This window comes from Urocitellus parryii, chromosome 7, assembly GCF_045843805.1.
Source record: "Urocitellus parryii isolate mUroPar1 chromosome 7, mUroPar1.hap1, whole genome shotgun sequence".
Taxonomy (NCBI): domain Eukaryota; kingdom Metazoa; phylum Chordata; class Mammalia; order Rodentia; family Sciuridae; genus Urocitellus; species Urocitellus parryii.
Window position 1 is genome coordinate 160,684,981 of NC_135537.1, and position 20,187 is coordinate 160,705,167.

Here is a 20,187-nt window from a genome sequence, read left to right on the forward strand (position 1 = left end):
TAGTGAGGTCCTAAGCAACTTAGCAAGACCCTGTCTATAAATAAAAAATAAAAAGGGCTGGAGATGTTGTTCAATGGTTAAGCACCCTTGAATTCAATCTATGGTCTGGGGGGTAAAAAAAAAAAAAAAAAAAGATAATATTTCCTATTAGTTGGAACCCACTACTGATACCCCAAATCATCAATTACCTCCCATTTATAGCCATTTGCTTACCAACATAAGGTCCACTGGCACAGAACTTCTTTTGGGACAACTTCAGTAATCTGTCATCTTCTACCTAAAGAAACAAAATAAAGACTATAATAGCATCAACACTTTTGGAGCAGTGGGAGGAATATTCCTGTGATAAAGTAGATGATGGAACCAACAGAACCAAATGACTGATAAATACACAAAATGCAGCGATGATGAAGATGATGTACTATAGAATCTTTATTCTAAAAAGAGGCTGGGGCAGGATGTAGCTCAGTGGTAGAGTGCTTGCCCAGTATACATGAGGCCCTGAGTTCCATCCCCAGCACTGCGAAAAAAAAAATACATAAATAAATAGCTAGTTGTGGCGGTGCATGCTTCGAATCACATTAATTCAAGAGGCCGAGGCAGGAAGACTGCAAATTTGAGGTCTCTCTTGGAAACTTAGTAAAACCCTGTTTTAAAATAAAATTAAAAAAAAAAAAAATGGATGAGGGATGTGGCTCAGTGGTTAAGTGCCCCTGGGTTCAATTCCTGGCACCATAAATCAATCAATCAATCAATAATGGGTTTGTGGGGGCACTCAGTGGTAGAATGCCCCTGGATTCAATCTTTAGTACTGCAAAAAAATAAATTTTAGGGGGCTAAATTGTGGCTCAGCAGTAGAGCACTTGCCTAGCACAGGTGGGACCTGGGTTTGATCCTTGGCACCACATAAAAATAAAGGCATTGTGTTGTGTCCATCTACACCTAAAAAAAAAAAAAAAACATTAAAAAAACAAACAAATAGATAAATAGATATTAGGGCTGAAGCTATGGCTCAGCGGCAGCACACTTGCCTGGAATGTGTGAGGCACTGGGTTCGATCCTCAGCACCGCATATAAATAAATAAATAAATAAATAAATAAATGTCCATTGATAACTATTTTTAAAAAAATTAACAAAATAAATAAATAGGGGCTGGGGATGTGGCTCAGGCGGTAGCGCGCTCGTCTGGCATGCGTGCGGCCCCAGGTTCGATCCTCAGCACCACATACCAACAAAGATGTTGTGTCTGCCGATAACTAAAGAAATAAATAAATATTTAAAAATAAATAAATAAATAAATAAATGGCAAATGTCCGTGTAATATGACCCCTCAAAAGGGATGTATACCCAGTTGAGATGTTCCTAAAAGCAATGTATTAGTTTTCAAGGTATACAACACAATAAACAAGTTATATTAATCTTTATAAAGAAAGTCTTAAACTTTAGTCTTAAACTTCTAAGAAGCAGCAACATTACATTGGCATGTGGACTCACTATTCAAAATTCAAAATTTAAAATGCTTGTTAAACATGAAATAGGCATACATGTTGTTTCAAAGGATGAATTTTACAATGAAACAAAAAGTGTGTGTGTGTAGATTGGGGGGCAGGCACTGAAAATAACTAAAAAGCCAGAACCAACAATAGCAAGTTCATCTGTTCAAAAAAATACTTCAACAGGTGGCCTTTAATCCCAGCAACTCTAGAGATGGAGGCAGAGGGATCACAAATTCACAAATTCAAGGCCGGCCTGGGCAACTTAGTGAGACCCTGTCTCAAAATAAAAAATAAAAAGGGATGAGGATGTAGCTCATTGGTAGAGTGCCCCTGGGTTCAATTCCCAATACTGCATTTAAAAGAAGAAAAGAGGGCTGGGGCTGGGGCTCAGTGGTATCACATTTGCCTGGTATCTGTGAGGCACTGAGTTTGATTCTCAACACCACGTATATTAAATAAAAAAATAAAGATCTATCAACAACTAAACAAAAATATTTTAAAAAAAGAAAAAAACTATATGTTAGAGAGTTCTTCTACTTTCAAAAGAATTAAGTCACAGATAGCCATTTATTTATTTATTTATTTATTTATTTATTTATTTGTGGTGCTGAGGATCAAACTCAGTTTGTCTCTAAGTAAAAAAATTAAAAAAAAAAATGGCTTAGGGGGCTGGGGATGTGGCTCAAGCGGTAGAGCGCTCGCCTCGCATGTGTGCGGCCCGGGTTCGATCCTCAGCACCACATACAAACAAAGATGTTGTGTCTGCCTAAAACTAAAAAAAAAAAAAAAAGGCTTAGGGATGTGGCTCAGTGGTTAAGTGCCTAACACATGCTAGGCTAGCACTCTACTGCTGAGCTACAACCCCAACCCCACAGAGAGCCTTTTTATTATAATATAAAACGGGTGAGTTTAGCTCTGTACATAGACAAAAAAACAACAAAAGAAACAGAGCAACACCTTTAAGTAACTAGATGGGGAAAGTAAGCTCAGTTTCAGTAACACTAAGAAGCAGTGGTATTCCTGTTTTCTATTTGATAACAACTATGCTCTTAAAAGTGTGCACTAGAGGCAGGCATGGTGGCTCATGCTTATAGTCCCAGATACTGAGCTGAGACAAGATCACAAATTTAAGGCCAATCTAGACAACTTGGTGAGACTCTGCATCAAAAATAAAATTACAAGGGGGCTCAGGGAAGTAGCTCAGTGGTAGAACACCTATCTAGCATATATAAGGCTTTGGGTTCACCCCACAGTCCCCTCCAGAAAAAAAAAAATTTAAATATTTTTTTAGATTTTGATGAACATGCTAGGCAAGTGCTCTACCACTGAGCCACAACCCCAGATCCCCCGCCAAAAAATTTTAAAGTGTTTTGCTTGAAGAAAAAAATTAAAACTAAGAGTTCACACTATATGTTATCATTAAACAGTTTAATAGTTTTGAGGAATGAAACATTTAGAGATGAAAAGAACAATCATCTTTGTATGCTAATATCTTTCTTCTTTTTTGAGCCATTGGGATTACAGGTATGTCTTATTTTGAGACAGGGTCTTGATAAACTGCTGAGAGCCTTGCTAAATTAAGGAGGCTAACCTCAAACTTGCAAACCTCCTGCCTCAGACTCCAGAGCCCCTGGAGTTACAGGTATATACCACCATGGCTGGCTTGCTAATATTAAACAAGTCAGGTAGAGAGATAACTACTTGTCAAATCTATATGGAATGTCGAGTATAATCATATATCATGAGTCATCTCATAATAGACTTTTCTTCTAAGTAGACAAAGAAGATTAAAAGAAACACAATATAGGTCACTAAACTTAGAGGTAGTCTAGTCCACCAAATATGATAAATTGCATTCCCTAAGTTGACATTTCAAATCCTTGCAATCATTTAACTGAGAGGTCTTCCAGTATGTCTACTTTATTATAAATCCACTCATATTTTAAGTTAAGATATGGCTCTAGAAGGTTAACTTGCAAGCATCCACATTAAAATGTTCTTTGTAAATGTGGCTGCATTTTGAGAGTGTAAGGGCTGGTTTAAATGTCATGTAGAATACTTGTAAAATTATAAATTTAAAAATTATAAAATTGTAAATACTTTGTAAAATTATACTTGACTTTATGAACAGTTCAAGACAAGAAAAAAAGTTATAAACTGGGCATAGTGGTGCCCACCTGTAATCTTGGCAACTCAGGAGGCTGAGGCAGAAGGACTGCAACTTTTGAAGCTAGCCTCAGCAACTTAGTGAGGTCCTAAGCAAATTAGCAAGACCCTATTTCAAAATAAAAAAACAAATAGGGCTGGGGATGTGGCTCAGTGGTTAAGTACCCTTGAGTTCATTCCCCTGTACCAAAAAATAAAGAGAAGAAAGTGCTATCAATCTTTTTCCTTAAAAATGGATAGCAACTAATTCCCTACACAGCTCACAAAACCTTGACAAACACATTTAAGAGAATAATTTCATAAGTAAAACTGAATTAAGACAAACTTTTTGGTAGACATTAAGGGTTCATGTGTAATTTTCAGTCCTGCTGGAGAATAACTCATTCTGAAGTACTCCTCTTTAATTCAAGTTCAATCAATCAACATTAAAAACAATATTATAAAAGGAAATTATAAAGGCATATTGAATTTTACCAAATTTTTTTTCTACATTTAATCAAGTGATTACATGGTTCTTCTATTTGGTTCTAGTAATATAGTGAGATTTTCTTTTTTTAAGGTGGGGGTCTCAATGAATTGCCCAGATTGCCCTGAATCTTTTGATTCTTCTGCCTCAGCCTCCCACGTAACTGCGATTATAGGTCAGTGCCACTATGCCCAGCGCTTGTAGTAAGACTTTTTAAATATTAAATCAACCTTGTATTTCTAGAATGAAACTCATGTGGGGATTGGGGTTTATTTAGCCCAGTGGTAGAGCACTTGCCTTGCATGCCTAAAACCCTGGATTCAATCCCCAGCACCAAAACAAGAATAAACATCAAGTAGTGTTTTTAGAAGTAAACCAACAAATTTTCACAGTCTTCCTGAGGATAGTACAAGTAGACAATTTTGTTCCCTAACTATGTATAATTTAATGATGTTGGGCAGGGGCAAAGTCACTGAGAAAAGAGTACAAGGTTGGTATAAATTTCACTACAATTTAAAAAGTACAGAAAAGCAAATTTGGTAACACTGAACTGAATTTCATGCAGTGTAATATCAGACAAATAGGACTTTTTATAAGTTTACCTGTTCTGCTTCCACATAAATGAGAGGGAATCCCATTTGTTTGGTCCAGGTATTCATCACAGCTGCTATGGGTTTGCCACTAGCATTTTCTAAACTTTCCCAAAGATCCTCTGGAAGGCAAATCACAAACAATGATAATCTAAAATGTTTATGTGTTTATTTTCTTAAAACAAATTAGAAATATTATTTAACTCTTAACACTGCAATGCTGACCAATTCTTTGTTTCTTTCAGGTTCAGGAAACAGTAGGCCAAATTAACATCTCCTTATAAAAACTTGGCTTTCAGTCTTTTTAACAAATGGTGCTGGGAAAACTTGTTATCCATATGTAGAAGAATGAAACTAGACCCTTCTCTCTCACCCTGCATAAAAATCAACTCAAAACAGATCAAAGACCTAGGAATTAGAACAGAAACTATTTAACTCCTAGAAGAAAATATAGCATCAAGACTCCAGCATGCAGGCACAGGCAACAATTTTCTTAATAGGAGATCCCTAAAGCTCAGGAAATAATGCCAAGAGTTAATAAATGGGATGGCAGCAAATTAAAAAACTTCTGCACAGCAAAGGAATAATTAGGAATGTAAAGAAGAGGACCTACAAAATGGGAGAAAAATGGGAGAAAAATCTTCTGACATAAGATTAATATCTAGAATATACAAAAAACTCAAAAAAATTTCACACACACACACAAAAATAATAATAATCCAGTTCCCCAATACCAATAAAATAAAATAAAAATAAATGGGCAAATTAATTAAACAGACACACTTCAAAGAAACGGAAATGACCAGTCAGAATGGTAGTCATCAAGAATACAAATAACAGTAAATGCTGGAGAGGATATAGAGAAAAAAGGAACATTTTTTGGATTGTAAATTAGTACAACCATTACATAAATCAGTATGGAGGTACCTCGAAAGATTTAAGCATGGAACCACCATATGCCCCAGCTATACCACTTCTCATTATTTATCCTAAAGAATTAGTCATCATACTATAGTGATATATGTATACCCACATTTATAGCAGCACAATTCACAACAGCCCAGCTATGGAACCAGCTTAGGTGTCCATCAACAGATGAATGGATAAAGAAAATGTCACACACACACACACACACACACACACACACACACGAGTTTTATCCAGCCATAAAGAAAAATGAAATTATATCATTTGAAGGAAAATGGATAAAACTAGAAACCATTATGTTAAGTTAAATAAGTCAAACTCAAATGTCAAGGGTTGTATGTTTTTTTCTCATATACGGAACTAGAGAGGAAAAAGGTAAAGAAAGGTAGGTGTGGTTAGATATCACGAAAATCAAAGGGAGATCAGTTAAGAAAAGGGACTAAGAGATAGAGGCGGGGTGGAAGGGAGGAAGCACTGGGAAGTGATACTGGCCAAATTATATTGTTATACTGTGTACCTATACAAATATGTGATAATAAATTCCATATTATGTACAACTATAATGCACCAATAAAATAAATAAAAAACTGGTCTTTTATTCTAAGATGTTCTTAATCATTCTAGCATATAAGAAAAATTATAAACTATAACAAAAGACAAATGAGTTCAAACAAGAAAGAAGAATGAAAATATAGAAACTTTTCAAACTCACAATGTAAATAAGCATTGTATCCATTCAATTAACCAGTTTTAAAATATTCATAGCTTATCAAACTGAAGTAAAACTCAGGGTTAAATTCATATGGTGGAAGATAAAGCAAAATACCAATAAGGGGTACATACTATGATGGTAGCATGCACAGAGGAAGGAAAAGCACATAAAGAAAAATCCAAAGAAAATAAAGGGTTCACAAGTATGATTTTTAGCCTTCAACTTGGAGTTGTTCATCACACACAAGGGAATAAAGGTACACAGAATAAATGGTCTAATGTACAAACAGGAAAAGTAGAAACAATAGCAATATGTTCAATAAGCTCCAAGAAAGTAGGGTATGAGAGTGGGAATAACAGGAGATGAGGCTAAAACATTAGGTAGGGGCTAACCTATTGATCACTGGCTTACAAAGAGGTATAGACTTCAGTGACAATAAATAGGAGGATATGATCTGATATTCCCTCTAGCAAGATAACTCTAGCCTCAGTATAAGAGATGAACTTGAGCTGGAGTTGTGGCTCAGTGGTACAGCACTTGCCTAGTATGTGTGAGGCACTGGGTTCGATCCTCAGCACTACATAAACTAAACAAATAAAGGTATTGTGACAATCTACAGCTAAAAAATAATACATATATATTAAAAAAAGAAGAGGTACACTTGAATAGAATGCAGCAGGGCAAGAAGTAGTGGATAAGTAGGCATTGAACTGCCAATTGACTTTCATAAATAACAAGGAAAAAAATGTTAAATGGTAGGCTTTGCTTTTCAAAAGTGTGACCCATGACTTAGTAGCACTAGGTTACCCAGAAGTTTGTTAGAAATTTCCTACCCTGGATAAAGTGACAATGCTTTCAATACTAACTCAAGCTATTAAGATTACCTGTAGCAGCATTCTTTTGTTGGAACTTGGTTAAATACATATTCATTCCTTTCTTAAAGTCCTGAGAAAACACAATTTTTAAATCCAGAAGAGTCAGATTTTGGAATTTACAGTATATATGCATATTAGTAGTCAAAAGCAAAATTTACTCAATTACTCAAGTATCAGATATACTGAAAAACATCTATCCCTCTAACATTTACTACCTTTTAAGAATGTATACACTTAGTCTTCTAATTAAAATTTTAAATCAGCCTCCCATTACTATCCCAAAACATACTTGGCACATTTTTCTTCTAAGAGACCACAACAGTAAGTAAAAAAAGAAATGAAGATAAGCCAAAAATTACCTAGGAACTTAATTTTTTAAAAAGCCAGAGATTTTATCCATGCAAAATTTAGGATTTCACCACAAAAGAATGGAAGATTTTTTAAAAAATTGCTCTTTTACCTTATCCCCAATGTAGTCATGTAGCATTCGGATGACAGATGCACCTTTGCTATATGATATAGCATCAAATATCTCATCAACCTCAGATGGATGGCCCACACTGACCTGGCAGACAGTGTGATTCAGGGTTATGACAGGAAGCAGACAGCCTGTAATACTGAATTACATAAAGAGCTTTCTAGGAAAACCCTTCTAACTTATAGTTTTCTGCCTTTAGATCACTCACAATGTGTATCTTAACCCTCAAAAGGGCATAGTAACTAGTGTTAATGAAGTAGAATATATAACACAATCCCCGTTATCTTTCAGAGCCTAGGTTCTAGTCCTGACTCTGCTCTTCTGGCAGGCAAGTTGTTACAGCTATGTTTATTCTTGGTGGGGAGTGGGAGGGAAAGGAATATAGAGATGTAAAACATTTGATTTCTTATGTTAATTTTAACTATTCATAAATATATCAATCTTAGCTAAGTATGTCAAAGTAGGATTATAACTCTAGTTCTCTGAATGTAAAATATATATGTATATACTAACTGAAGTAAGGATAGGCTAACTCAAGAGAATTAAAATATGCACAAAAACATAATGACAATAATGAAATAATCTGTCCAGCATTTTCCTTGAGAGATACAATGGAATCATAGTGTTATTTAAGACATATGGTTCCTACAGTATCATTCTACAAAAATGTACATAGCACCGTCCAAAATTTTTATATGAGCTACCTTAAAATGAAATATTAATTAGAACTTATTCTTTTTAGATCTTCAAGACTGGAAATATAAACTATAAAAACAAGTGAAGGATAGGGATATAGCTCAGTGGCAGAGCACTTGCTTAGAATGTACAAGTTCCTAAGTTCAATTCCCAGTATTGCAATTTTAAAAAAAGTGGAACCATTCGTGCAATTTTTCTTGCTTTCAGAATCCTAAGCTTCTCCATAACTAATTATTCATTTCACTGAAAGGAAAGCAGTCATAAGCCAATGGTTGGAAAGTATAGCTCACTTCAATAGGATGGCTGTTATCTAAGGCATCAAGCTCCTGGGCTCGGGTGTAATCAGCAGAAACAAACTGAGTCCAGATATCATACTCTGGAAAGCAGTGGTCTACACATAGATACTCAATCCAGGATGCGAAGCCTTCATTCAACCAAAGATGAGTCCACCATTCCTAAAAACAAAAGGTTGAAATATTTGAAAAAAAACAAAATGACTGCAATTCCACTAATTTGAAAAGCATGTCCCTTCTACTATCCTCCAAAACTTACGATTTAATCAACTAAAATTAAATTGAAAACATTTGTGAAAAAAAGAGAAGCTTCAGATGTCAACAAAGACCAACTAGTGATATCAGAGTCATGACTGAGAGACATTTTCAAAACATTGCTTAAATAACTTCTTACTACCAAAGGACAAAAGAAGGAAAGTGGGAGGGAAGGAACCTATAGATGGATAGGAAAAGAGAAAAGATAAATACAGGTAAGAGCAGAGGTATCATTACATAAAATGTAGTTACAAATTTTTCTTAAACAACAAGAAACCCAGAAAGCTATCAGAACAAAACAGGAAAACTGGAAATTATTTCTATAATGACTAGGAAAAAAAATGAGAAGCTGATTTGAACTTTCTAGATAAACAGAAAAACAATACTACTTCAATAAGATTTATGTGAAATTAACAGAAATGTCATGGCAGGAAGTAGTTCTGTAATGAATGGTATTTAAGCATTTATGGAATTCAAAATTCTCACTATTTTAAGAATATATAGCAAGGGGCTGGGGTTATAGCTCAGTGGCAGAGCACTTGCCTAGCATGTGTGAGGCACTGGGTTTGATCCTCGACACCACATAAAAATAAGTAAAATAAAGGTATTTTGTGTGTGTGTATATACATACATATATATGTATGTATGTATGTAGAGAGAAAGAAAGACAGGGAAGAGGGAGAAATGAACAAAGAACAAATGGGTGACATAAAAATAAAAAATTACATTTTTTAAAAGTCAACTTTTTAGACAGTTATCTTAATCTAATTTTTATTAAAGTTGATTATAGGGGCTGGGGTTGTAGCTCAGTGGTAGAGCACTTGCCTAGCATATGTGATCCTCAGCATCACATTAAAAAAATAAATAAATTAAATAAAGGTATGGTGTCCATCTATTAAAAAAATAAAAAAGGTGATTAAATTTCTTAGCAAAAGAAGGACATATATTAATCTAAGGCAGAGACCAAAATCCTAATGTAAAACAAAAGTATTTAGAAATACTGAAAAGATCAAATACTTTTAACATTATAAGATAGGTGGCTAGTTGTCTCAGTGCTACTTAACTAGTAGACTCTATTAAAATAAACTGTTCTTCAGCCCACATGGAGTTTCAGTTTATCAAACAACTCACATCTATAATAATTAGAACAGTTATATAAATCCAGTAAAAAGTTGCTGGTAAACAATATGCACATATTTCCTTTACTAAAATTTATGGTAGTTTCAAAATAAAATCATAAGTTTTCTAAAAGCTAAGGAAAAAATTTTGATAGAAAGTAGCAAACTGCTTCATTAAAAGATAATTTTTTGCATGTAGTTGAATGCAGGCACTAACACACATAATTCCACATGAAATTTTATTTCAAAAAATTTTTTTCATTTGTACGTAAAATTTTAAATATTCAAAGGTAAAGGAAAGAGTTTATTTTCAAGGACTGAATCAGGCATGTCATACTTGTAAATGCCACACTTGTTCCTTGTTTCTAAAACATACATATGAATTTAAACAACATTCAAGCCAGGATCAACTCTTTAGCAGCCTAAAATGCTATCAAGGAATCTGGCTGGCTCTACAATCTCCAGTTCTTTCACTGCAGAGGTACTTTTAGTTCACTTAATATCCTGTGCTCCTAAGGGCTTCCATAGACAGGATTTATTTGAGTAAGAGTGAAAGGTCAGGACTAATGTACAGATTATTCACTGCAAACACTCTGATAAATGAGGATTTCAACAGCACTGTTGAAATTTTAATATACCTTTATTCTGTAGTCATTCTGTAGTTTTAGCATTTTTTTTAGCTTTCATTTCATCATATCTCAACGTAATATTTTAGGAAACAACAAAATGGCCCCCGAAAACATTTCAATCTAATCAAAGATCAGTTTGTTATTTATCTGGTTACATTTCAGCTAGTGAACCACAAAGATGACTCAAGAAACTACAGTTAGCCTGGAATCTCACTGCATGATACATTCATCTTTACCAAAGAGGAATGTTTCTCACCCAATTTAGTATCTTGAAATTCCCCATTTGCAGACAAATTATAGAACAAGTTAAATTGTCCATATGTTCTCAATCAACACAGAGATTATGAATGCTTTTCAAAGTAGATCTTTTAAAATAAAATTTTTGAATCAATTATTTTTTGGCACAATGTTACAGCCAATCCTGAAACATAATGTGGCCAAAATAATACACAGCAAGATGAAAATAAATATATTTGAGCACTTAAAAATATTAAATACCATAGTAACAAGATTTCCAAACCATTGATGGGCGAGTTCATGTCCCACAACCAGAGCAACCCACTGGCGTGATGAAGAACAGGAGTTTTTTGGATCAATAAGCAATGCAGTCTCCCTGTGTTAAAGGGGGAAAAAATTGAAACAATTAAAATATTAATTATTAAATTAAATTATTAATAGACTTGCAAGTGGGGAACATTCAGATCAATTAGATACCAAGAAAACATTTTTTAGCATACATAGGATAGAAAAAATTCTAGGAATATTCAAGACTACCCCAAATAGTTTAATTATCTGTTTGTTTTCTGAAATTTTAGAAACACTTTGTCTAAGGGATTAGGGATAACTGTGGTAGAGAAGAAGTCCTTCCATTAACTGAGGGAAGTGGTGGGGAAAGATGCATTCCAATGTCCCGAAAAGAACACTGAGCAGGATGTCCAAAACTTAGTGCATCTAAAAAGGCAATTGAAAGTAGAAGGCAAAAAAAATGTTTACAGACTTTGTTTTAAAATTTACACAACCACATGGTTGTGTTGTGGTGACAGAAATGTAAAAACTTGGCTAGAAGATATGAAATCAGAGGTTCTTCAAACTGGATAAATAACTATCAAACTACTGGAGGATGGAAAGGCACTGAAATGAAAGACTCAGCCAAGAATATATCCAAAAATGCTACTAATGCCAGATGCTCACTTTTAAAATTTTACATGCAAAGATAGTAGCACCAGAGGGGGATGTCCATCTGCATTTTTGAAATGTGCATGGAACTGGAGGGAGCCAGAAAAATTTATACCAGATCATAAAGCAGAAGCTGCTCAACTGTGATTAGGAGGAAGCCCTTATGAAGACAATGATGAGAAAGATAGGGCAGAGTAATGCATCATTAACATACCTATAAGTAACAAGGCCCCAGTTCTCCATGGCACCTTCATAAAATAAATATAAACATTTATTGATACATATGAATGTTTCTTCCTCAAAAATCTCAAAATTCAAATAAATTTATTACAATTCAGCAATAAAATGAAATTTACTTTACCAGCTGCAAAGTCTGCAATAGCAATGAGATCAATTTTAGGTAGAGGATAAGGAACATTGAAGTAGTCTTTATAAAAAGGCAAGGTTTTAGCAGCAACCTATAAAAGTATAAACAAAAGAACCATCTGATAAGTATTTTATTATAATTCATATAGAAATCCACAAAGGAAACCTGTTGCAAGCCAAAGTATCTCAAGTTACTAGAAATCAATCCCAGGGAGCCCTACTTCCAAAGACTACCTTAGCCCCAAGCTTTGTATACATTGGCCAAACCCTAATCCATTTGTAATTTGGTATGAAAAAAATATAACTACATATTTTCTTGCCCTTTTCCTAAATAAATAAATTTTACTTTTATATATAATCGTTTTTTTTTTCAGAGATAGAGTTTAAACCCACCACCGCTTTGTGCATGCTAAGCAAGTGCTCTATTACTGAGCTACATCCCAAGTCTGACTTATATTCTCTGAATCATTTTGTAAAATGTTAATACAACATCAAAGTTGGTATTTCCAAAGTTCTATTAAAAATAAAACCAAAGTAACACAACAACTTTCAGATTAAATTATAAATAATGGTACTAAGTAATTGATCAGAAATGTAAATTCCCCAACCTGGAGTTATGGACTGTTGGAACAATCCTCTTCAAGTACATTTACCTCTAACGCAAATTTTCCTTGCTCTGCTTTGCCAACAGGGGTGTAAACACGAACACACACACCATCTTTTGACCTTGTTTCTACAAAGTCATATTCACCCACAACAAATGCAACCAGATATGTAGACATAACAGGTGTTCGAGCAAACTTCACTTCCACTAAATTTTCATCATCAGGGTATGGTTTCCGGTCAATTACATTCTTAAAAAAAAAGACAGGGAGAATAAAGAAAATTTAAACAGATTTACACTAATACCTAAGAGTAAACACTAGCCAAAAACTGCAGATTTCAATGTTTTTCTTTTCTACTTTCCAAAATGGCTTGCTTTTCCACCCCAATTCATCGTGCTACCAAGATCTTTCCTCTCAAGAAGGAGAGTGATTTGATAAAGCACTCATACAAACAGCTGGGGGCTAAAATATTCAAATTACGAAGACTTGTGAGAGGAAAAAAAGAAATCAACTTTTTAAAATTCTTATTATATACCAGACACTGGGATGTTTTAAGTAAGATTTCAAAAACTTTTCAAATGAAATAAGGATAGGAGAAAAATTATCAATAAAAATAAATATAACAGTGGATTATATTTTAAAGGTACAGATTTCTAGATCTCAAGCAGTCTCTACAATAAGACTGGATCTGAGCAAATTTATAAGAAATGTTCACTTTACCCTCAGAAATTAATTTTTCTCTGGTGTTCTCCTTTTTGTCCTATTCAAACTCTTTCTAATTTCCAAGGAAAATTTATTCAAGAATAGAACCTAATAAATTCATTTACACTAAAATATAAATTAATATTTCAGTTTAATATGTTAGCTTCCTCTCTAGGAATATTTAAGAAGAGAATGACATTCTATCTATGGAATTCTCTCCACTAATAAATAGACAAAAACTACTTAATTTCAGATATAGTAGGTTTTTCCTAGTGCCTCAGAGTCACACTATAAACTGCCGGCTACTACATGTCTTAAACAAGGCAATTCTAGACAATACACTTCAAATGATGAATGCTTACTTTATTTATGAATGAGATCAATGACAGTAGTGAAGAGAAAATACACTTTATAGCTATAACTTCTGGTATTTAATAAGAAAATTAAGACCTTTTTCATTTGGGTAATATCTTTTAAATTTCTTTTTATATCTTTAATAAAGAAGTAGATAATGTTATTCATGTATTCAACAAGAAATTTCTTCCCTGAGGAGGAAAACTCTCCAAAAAATAAGGCAACTATGAAAAAGAGGGCTTACCTGAAAATAAAGAAAACTAATACTGGTGTTTCTGTTATACACTGTACTAGTGGTTTCATGTTATCCAACCTAATCAGCAAACTAAATATACCTAAGCCTATTAAATATTTAAATGGACTTGTAAAACACAAACATACCATATTTGATAAAGCTACTCTGTCTTTAGGAACAACCAGTGAGATATCAAAAGTTGCTTTGATTGCAGGTTCATCCCAGCAAGGAAAAGCCCTCCGGGCATCAGTAGCCTTAAGAAAAAAATATGAAAATACCACGAAATTAAATACCACAAAAATTAAATATCAAAGTACCACAAAATTAACCTAAAAGGTAATTTCAAGACATAATCACCATTTCTCCATCATTCATTCCTTCATTTGATCAATGCCAGGCAACAAGCTACAATACTAACTACTAAGAAAATAAAATGCTTGCTCCCTTTGTCATACCAGCAATTATCTAGGAACTAGGTCTGCTATAGATCTTAACAAGATATGGGAATCGTTTATAATTATATTTTTAGTTTTAATAAAACATTTCAAATTTAATGTAATTGACTTCACTAGTAATGCTAACATAACACAAAGCACAGAACACTCAACAGTATGCTGTAAGGATTCAGAGCTGGGAAAACATGAAAGGCTGCCTCTCTCGCTTTTATTTTAAAATTAAAGTATTCTCAGTCTGGTGTGTTTGTGTGTGTGTTTTGTCGTTTGTTTGTCTGTTATCTGGAATGGCAGCAACGGGAATAAAGATAGATGCTCTGTCAATTCAAAACAGGTCATTAGTTTAATAGCATTTCCATACACTACAAGTAAAACTATTACCACCTCACCTACTTAAAAAGACCTCAATCTTTCTTTAAAAATAAAAAAAGAATCAGCTACCTGGGAAGTTGTGGTAGGAGAATTGCAAGTTCGAGGCCAGCCTGGGCAATTTAGCAAGACCCTATCTTGAAATAAATAAAAAGGGCTAGGGATGTAGCTTGTTGTGATCTCTTCTTCAGGAACACCAGTTAGTAATAAATTTAGCTCCTGTGTCTCTCAAGTGAATCTTTCATTGCTTTTATCACTATATCCTTTGGACATTTTAAAACTTAAATCTTGTTATCTATGTCACTTATTTAATATTCTCAAGTATGAATTCATTTCTCTACAGCTGCTGCTTCTAATTTAAAAATTTCTGTGCTGTAATTTCTTTCATTATATCATGTTTTCTAATATCTTGTGTATTCATTGATAGAATCATATGATTTACTTAAATTTGAGTGCACTGTTTGCTAGCCATCTAACATTTTACTCTTGAAGAAATCCTTTTTGAGAAATAATATACTACTTCTGCATATTTTATTTCTTTTCATGTTCTTATCATTCGTTCCATTTTATGATTTTGTTCTGATTCTAAAGTTCCTTTTATTATTACTGATATCCTTCAGAGACATTAGATTTTATCTTGCTTTAAGTGCATTCTTTTTTATTTTTATTGGTTAATTTTTTTTTTTTAATAAATGGAACTGGGATTGAACCCAGGACCCTGAGTATTCTAGGCAAGCACGCCTGTAATCCCAGCAGCTCAGAAGGCTGAGGAAGGAGAATTCCAAGTTCAAAGCCAGCTTCAGAAATTTAGCAAGCCCTAAGGAACTAAGTGAGACCTGTCTCAAAAAATAAAAAAGGGCTAGAGAAGTGGCTCTGTGATTAAGTGACCTTGGGTTCAATCCCTGATGGATGGATGGAAGGAAGGAAGGAAGGAAGGAAGGAAGGAAGGAAGGAAGGATAAACGAAGGAAGGAAGGAAGGAAGGAAGGAAGGAAGGAAGGAAGGAAGGAAGGAAGGAAGGATAAACAAAGAAGTTGGAAAATGAACATCATCAATTCTATCATTAATTCATATTGAAATTTACAGAAATAAAATTAATTAGATTTAACACATGGAAGGAAGGAAAATTGTTTTGGATACATACTCCCGTCAACATTCTAGGATGAAGTGTTCAAAGGATTACAAAAAGGCTTTAGAATCATTCAGACAGAATTAAGCCTAAACAGTAGTGGCAAATGTTATATTAAAATAACAGAAGGAGGGCTGGGGGTGTGGCTCAGTGGTAGAGCGCTTGCCTAGCATGCAAGAGGCACTGGGTTCGATCCTCAGCACCACATAAAAATAAATAAGTAAAATAAAGGTATTATGTCCACCTACAACTAAAAATTAAACAACAACAACAACAAAAAAAAAAAAAAAAAAAAAAAAAAAAAACAGAAGGTACCAGGCGCACTGGAGCACGCCTGTAATCCCAGTGGCTCCTGAGGCTAAGACATGAGGACTTCAAAGCCAGCCTCAGCAACCCAGCAAGGCCCCAAGCAACTCAGTAAGACCCTGTCTCTGAATAAAATACACAAAAGGGCTGAGGATGTGGCTCAGTGGTTAAGTGCCTCTGGGTTCCATCCCCAGTACCAAAAACAAACAAACAAACAAAAAACCCCAGAAGGTTTAAAATTCTTGAAAGAGAATATATACCAGGTAAAATAAGTTGCACTAAACTGCACCTAAAATTTCAGGTTACACAAAACAAATAGTCCAAGGATAAACAAAGAAGTTGGAAAATGGACATCATCAATTCTATCATTAACTCAATTGAAATTTACAGAAATAAATTTAATTAGATTTAACACATAAAAATACCATTAGCAGATTTGAAACAATTTATATAACTTACACTTGAAAGAAAGCACAAATACCATAAGTAAGATAAACAAATTGAAATGTCAAAGGAGCAAAATAGCCAGGTATGGTGACATACACCTACCCAGGCGGCTGAGACAGGACTATCAAGTTTGAGACCAGCCTGGGCAATGTAATGAGACCCCATCTCAAATTGAAAAAAAGGGTTAGGCTGTAGCTTAGTAGTAGAATACTTGCCAAGCATGTGCAAGGCCCTCAGTTCATTCCCCAGCAACACACACACACACACACACACACACACACACACACACATAAAGGAAGCAGTGGTAGCAGCAAAGGAATGCCACAAAATAGCTAATAATGTAGTAGGAAAACCCATAGTTATCAAATATAAAATTGAGAAAGGCAATTAAGAAAGGCACATAGTATAAAAGCAATTCAACGAGGCATGATAGCACATGACTGTGATCCTAGAGATTCATAAGGCTGATGGGCAGAAAGATCACAATTTTGAGACCAGTCTTATGCAATTTAGTGAGATCTTGTCTCAGGGGGAAAATAAATTGGGATACAGGAGGGATGTAGCTCAGTGGTAGAGGACCCCTGGCTTTTATCCCCAATACAGGATGGGGAGGACACAACAGTTCTGGCAGGTATTGAAACTTCTTTCCCTGAATGTATGTGTGTATGTGTATACACCTATATATAATCATTCCCAACACACACACTTAATTCTCTCCATTTTGAAGATAGAAACAATGGCTGAATATAAAATATTCTATAATTATGTTCAAAGGCATGTAGTCTCAAATAATTATCCCAAATAGAATAAAGTTTTGTAACATGGTTAAAAATCATAATGTTAGAGAAGAATAACACATACCTCAAACTGTGTTACAGCAGCATAGCGCACCTCTCCAGAAGGGGTAGTATATTTACTTCTATAGAAACCTTTCATTTTGTCATTCAGCTCTCCAACAAAATCTATCTTTAAGGTTCCTGTACCTGTGATTAAAGATAAATAAAAAACACTTTTATGGATATGTTAAGTACAATTATCAAAAATATGTGCTCAAGATACTATAGTCCAAAAAAAAAAAAAAAAAAAAAAGATACTATAGTCCGTTAGCTATTTACAATGTTCAAATCATTCTTTCCTTTCTCAAACACTCCTGCACTGGAGAGAACAGTCTGAAGTAAATGGCAAACTAATCCTAAAATAACTTTTCAAATCTAGTTTAGGTAAATGCTCAGAAAGTTCTTTATTTTTTTTTTCTTCTGGTACTAGAGATTGAACCCAGGGTCCTTTACCACTACACTACACTCCCTTTCCCCGTTCCCTTTTATTTTTGATTGAGAGACAGGTCTTGCTAAATTGTCAGGCTGATCTGGAGCTTGTGATCCTCCTGCCTTAGCCTCCTGAATTACTAGGATTACAAGTGTGAGCCACCTTGCCTGGTTTAAAGTTCTTTAACTTTTTTAACCTAAGTCTCAAATTATGAGTACATGAAGATGGGAACAGGAAAGGAAACATTTATTATTAAATGCCTGATATACAATACTGTTCATAGAGTTTTTCAAATATTTATAATTATAAATTTGGAAATAGGTACTGTCCTCATTTTTTCAGATGAGGAAACTGAGACTGAAAAGTTATATAGCTTGCTGAAGGTCATAATAATTAGTAAGCAGCAAGAGTGAGATAAAATGTTTTAACCTAAAATTCATGCTCTCTGTCGATTATTCTGTATGGATTGCTCTTTTAAGAAAACTTCATGCCCAAGAAGAAAAATGTAGCCAATTACTCCATCATTAAAGACTAGTGCTGGGCTGGGAATGTGGCTCAACCGGTAGCGCGCTCGTCTGGCATGCGTGCGGCCCGGGTTCGACCCTCAGCACCACATACCAACAAAGATGTTGTGTCCGCCGAGAACTAAAAAATAAATATTAAAAATTCTCTCTCTCTCTCTTCTCTCTCCTCTCTCACTCTCTCTTTAAAAAAAAAATAAATAAATAAAGACTAGTGCTATCTGTTCAATCCAAACGGAATACTGACTGCATACTATTGTACACAGGGAAGACCAATGACTTAATCAGCAAAAAAGGAACAAAACAAACTCAGTTACCTCAGTCAGTTGAACAATGATATTAAAAAAAATTAAATTAACAAATTATTAAAATGAACAAATACAAAATACTAAATATGAATTCTATTGTTGTATAGAGCAAAACCAACTTCAGTGTATGACTTGCTTTAAAACAACAACAAAAAATATTATCTAGTGGTCATCTGCCAAATGTACATGCATGGCAAAACAATAATCCCATTTATAAATCAAGCTACCAAAAAACCCTCAAAAATGTTGAATTTGTAATTGATCTTTTTAAAGCCTATTTTTAACAAGGTCCAGAGCATGACAGTCTAACAAATCAAAGATATGGTATAACTATAAAGAAATTAGCCAATCATATAAAACTTGTTTATATTCTAGTGTTTCAAACTGTTATTTTAGAATGTTTTAGAACAATGTTGATATTGGTCAAAATGTTTTTGACTTTCTTTCTTTTGACATATTATTTTGGATAATATTAAAGTCAAATCTTCATCTTCTAAAACTGAATCTGCTTTTTTGCAAAAGTCCAAAATCATGAGAATTGCAAGTTTACAAAATAAGCGAATGACAAATTACAAACTGTTTCTACACAAAAACAAAGCTTTCTTATGTGCCTCAAACTAGTTTGAAAGTAACTTAAATGAAAATTTCAGACCTCTGTAGCAAACCATCACCAAAGACAAGTGCCACATCTTAAAGTAATCATGTTGGAAAATCATAACTCCTCAACTGAAGTTTAATTGAACAGACCATCTGTGATGGTTATTTTTTTTTTTTTAAATCAGACATCTTCGAACATTTGAGGGGACAATGAATACTTTTGTTGTTGTTTTGTTATTGTTGACGAACCCAGGGCCTAAGGCATGACAAGCAGGCAATCCCATACTAACCTATACTCCCTGAATGAATGCTTTTTCTTCAGAATTACAGATTACTGGGACAATAAATATGAACAGAGAATCTATAAGAATTTTTAGTGATTAATACTGAAGAATTAATAAATAATATGGAATTTTTGAGGGGGAAAATTATTATATTCTATTTTCTTTAGGAATTCACTGAAGTTTTTATTTTTAAAAAAGCAGGTATGTTTGGCTGGGGCTGTGGCTCAGGGGTAGAGCGCTTGCCTAGCATGTTCAATTCTCAGCACCACATTTAAATAAATAAATAAATAAATGTCCATCAACATCTTAAAAAAAAAATAATAGGTATATTCACATTAATAAACTTGTGCAAGGAAGATCTAATGGACT

The 20,187-nt window shown here is 34.1% G+C and overlaps 1 protein-coding gene and 1 non-coding gene across 2 annotated transcripts in view; one reads left to right on the top strand and one right to left on the bottom strand.

Annotated features, from left to right (window-relative positions):
- Npepps (aminopeptidase puromycin sensitive) overlaps window positions 1-20,187 on the bottom strand; it is a 94,811-nt gene that overhangs the window by 22,854 nt on the left and 51,770 nt on the right. The window contains exons 4-14 of the mRNA XM_077800629.1: window positions 17,704-17,825; window positions 14,287-14,394; window positions 12,898-13,098; window positions 12,240-12,336; window positions 12,093-12,126; window positions 11,201-11,315; window positions 8,698-8,862; window positions 7,694-7,798; window positions 7,243-7,303; window positions 4,732-4,841; window positions 214-277 (exon numbers count right to left, since the gene is read on the bottom strand). Of these exons, the coding sequence (XP_077656755.1) occupies window positions 214-277; window positions 4,732-4,841; window positions 7,243-7,303; window positions 7,694-7,798; window positions 8,698-8,862; window positions 11,201-11,315; window positions 12,093-12,126; window positions 12,240-12,336; window positions 12,898-13,098; window positions 14,287-14,394; window positions 17,704-17,825 (1,182 nt within the window). The remainder of the gene's footprint in view (window positions 1-213; window positions 278-4,731; window positions 4,842-7,242; window positions 7,304-7,693; window positions 7,799-8,697; window positions 8,863-11,200; window positions 11,316-12,092; window positions 12,127-12,239; window positions 12,337-12,897; window positions 13,099-14,286; window positions 14,395-17,703; window positions 17,826-20,187) is intronic.
- Window positions 16,225-16,297, top strand: Trnaa-agc (transfer RNA alanine (anticodon AGC)). Its single transcript has one exon. It is a non-coding gene; the product is annotated as a tRNA-Ala (tRNA).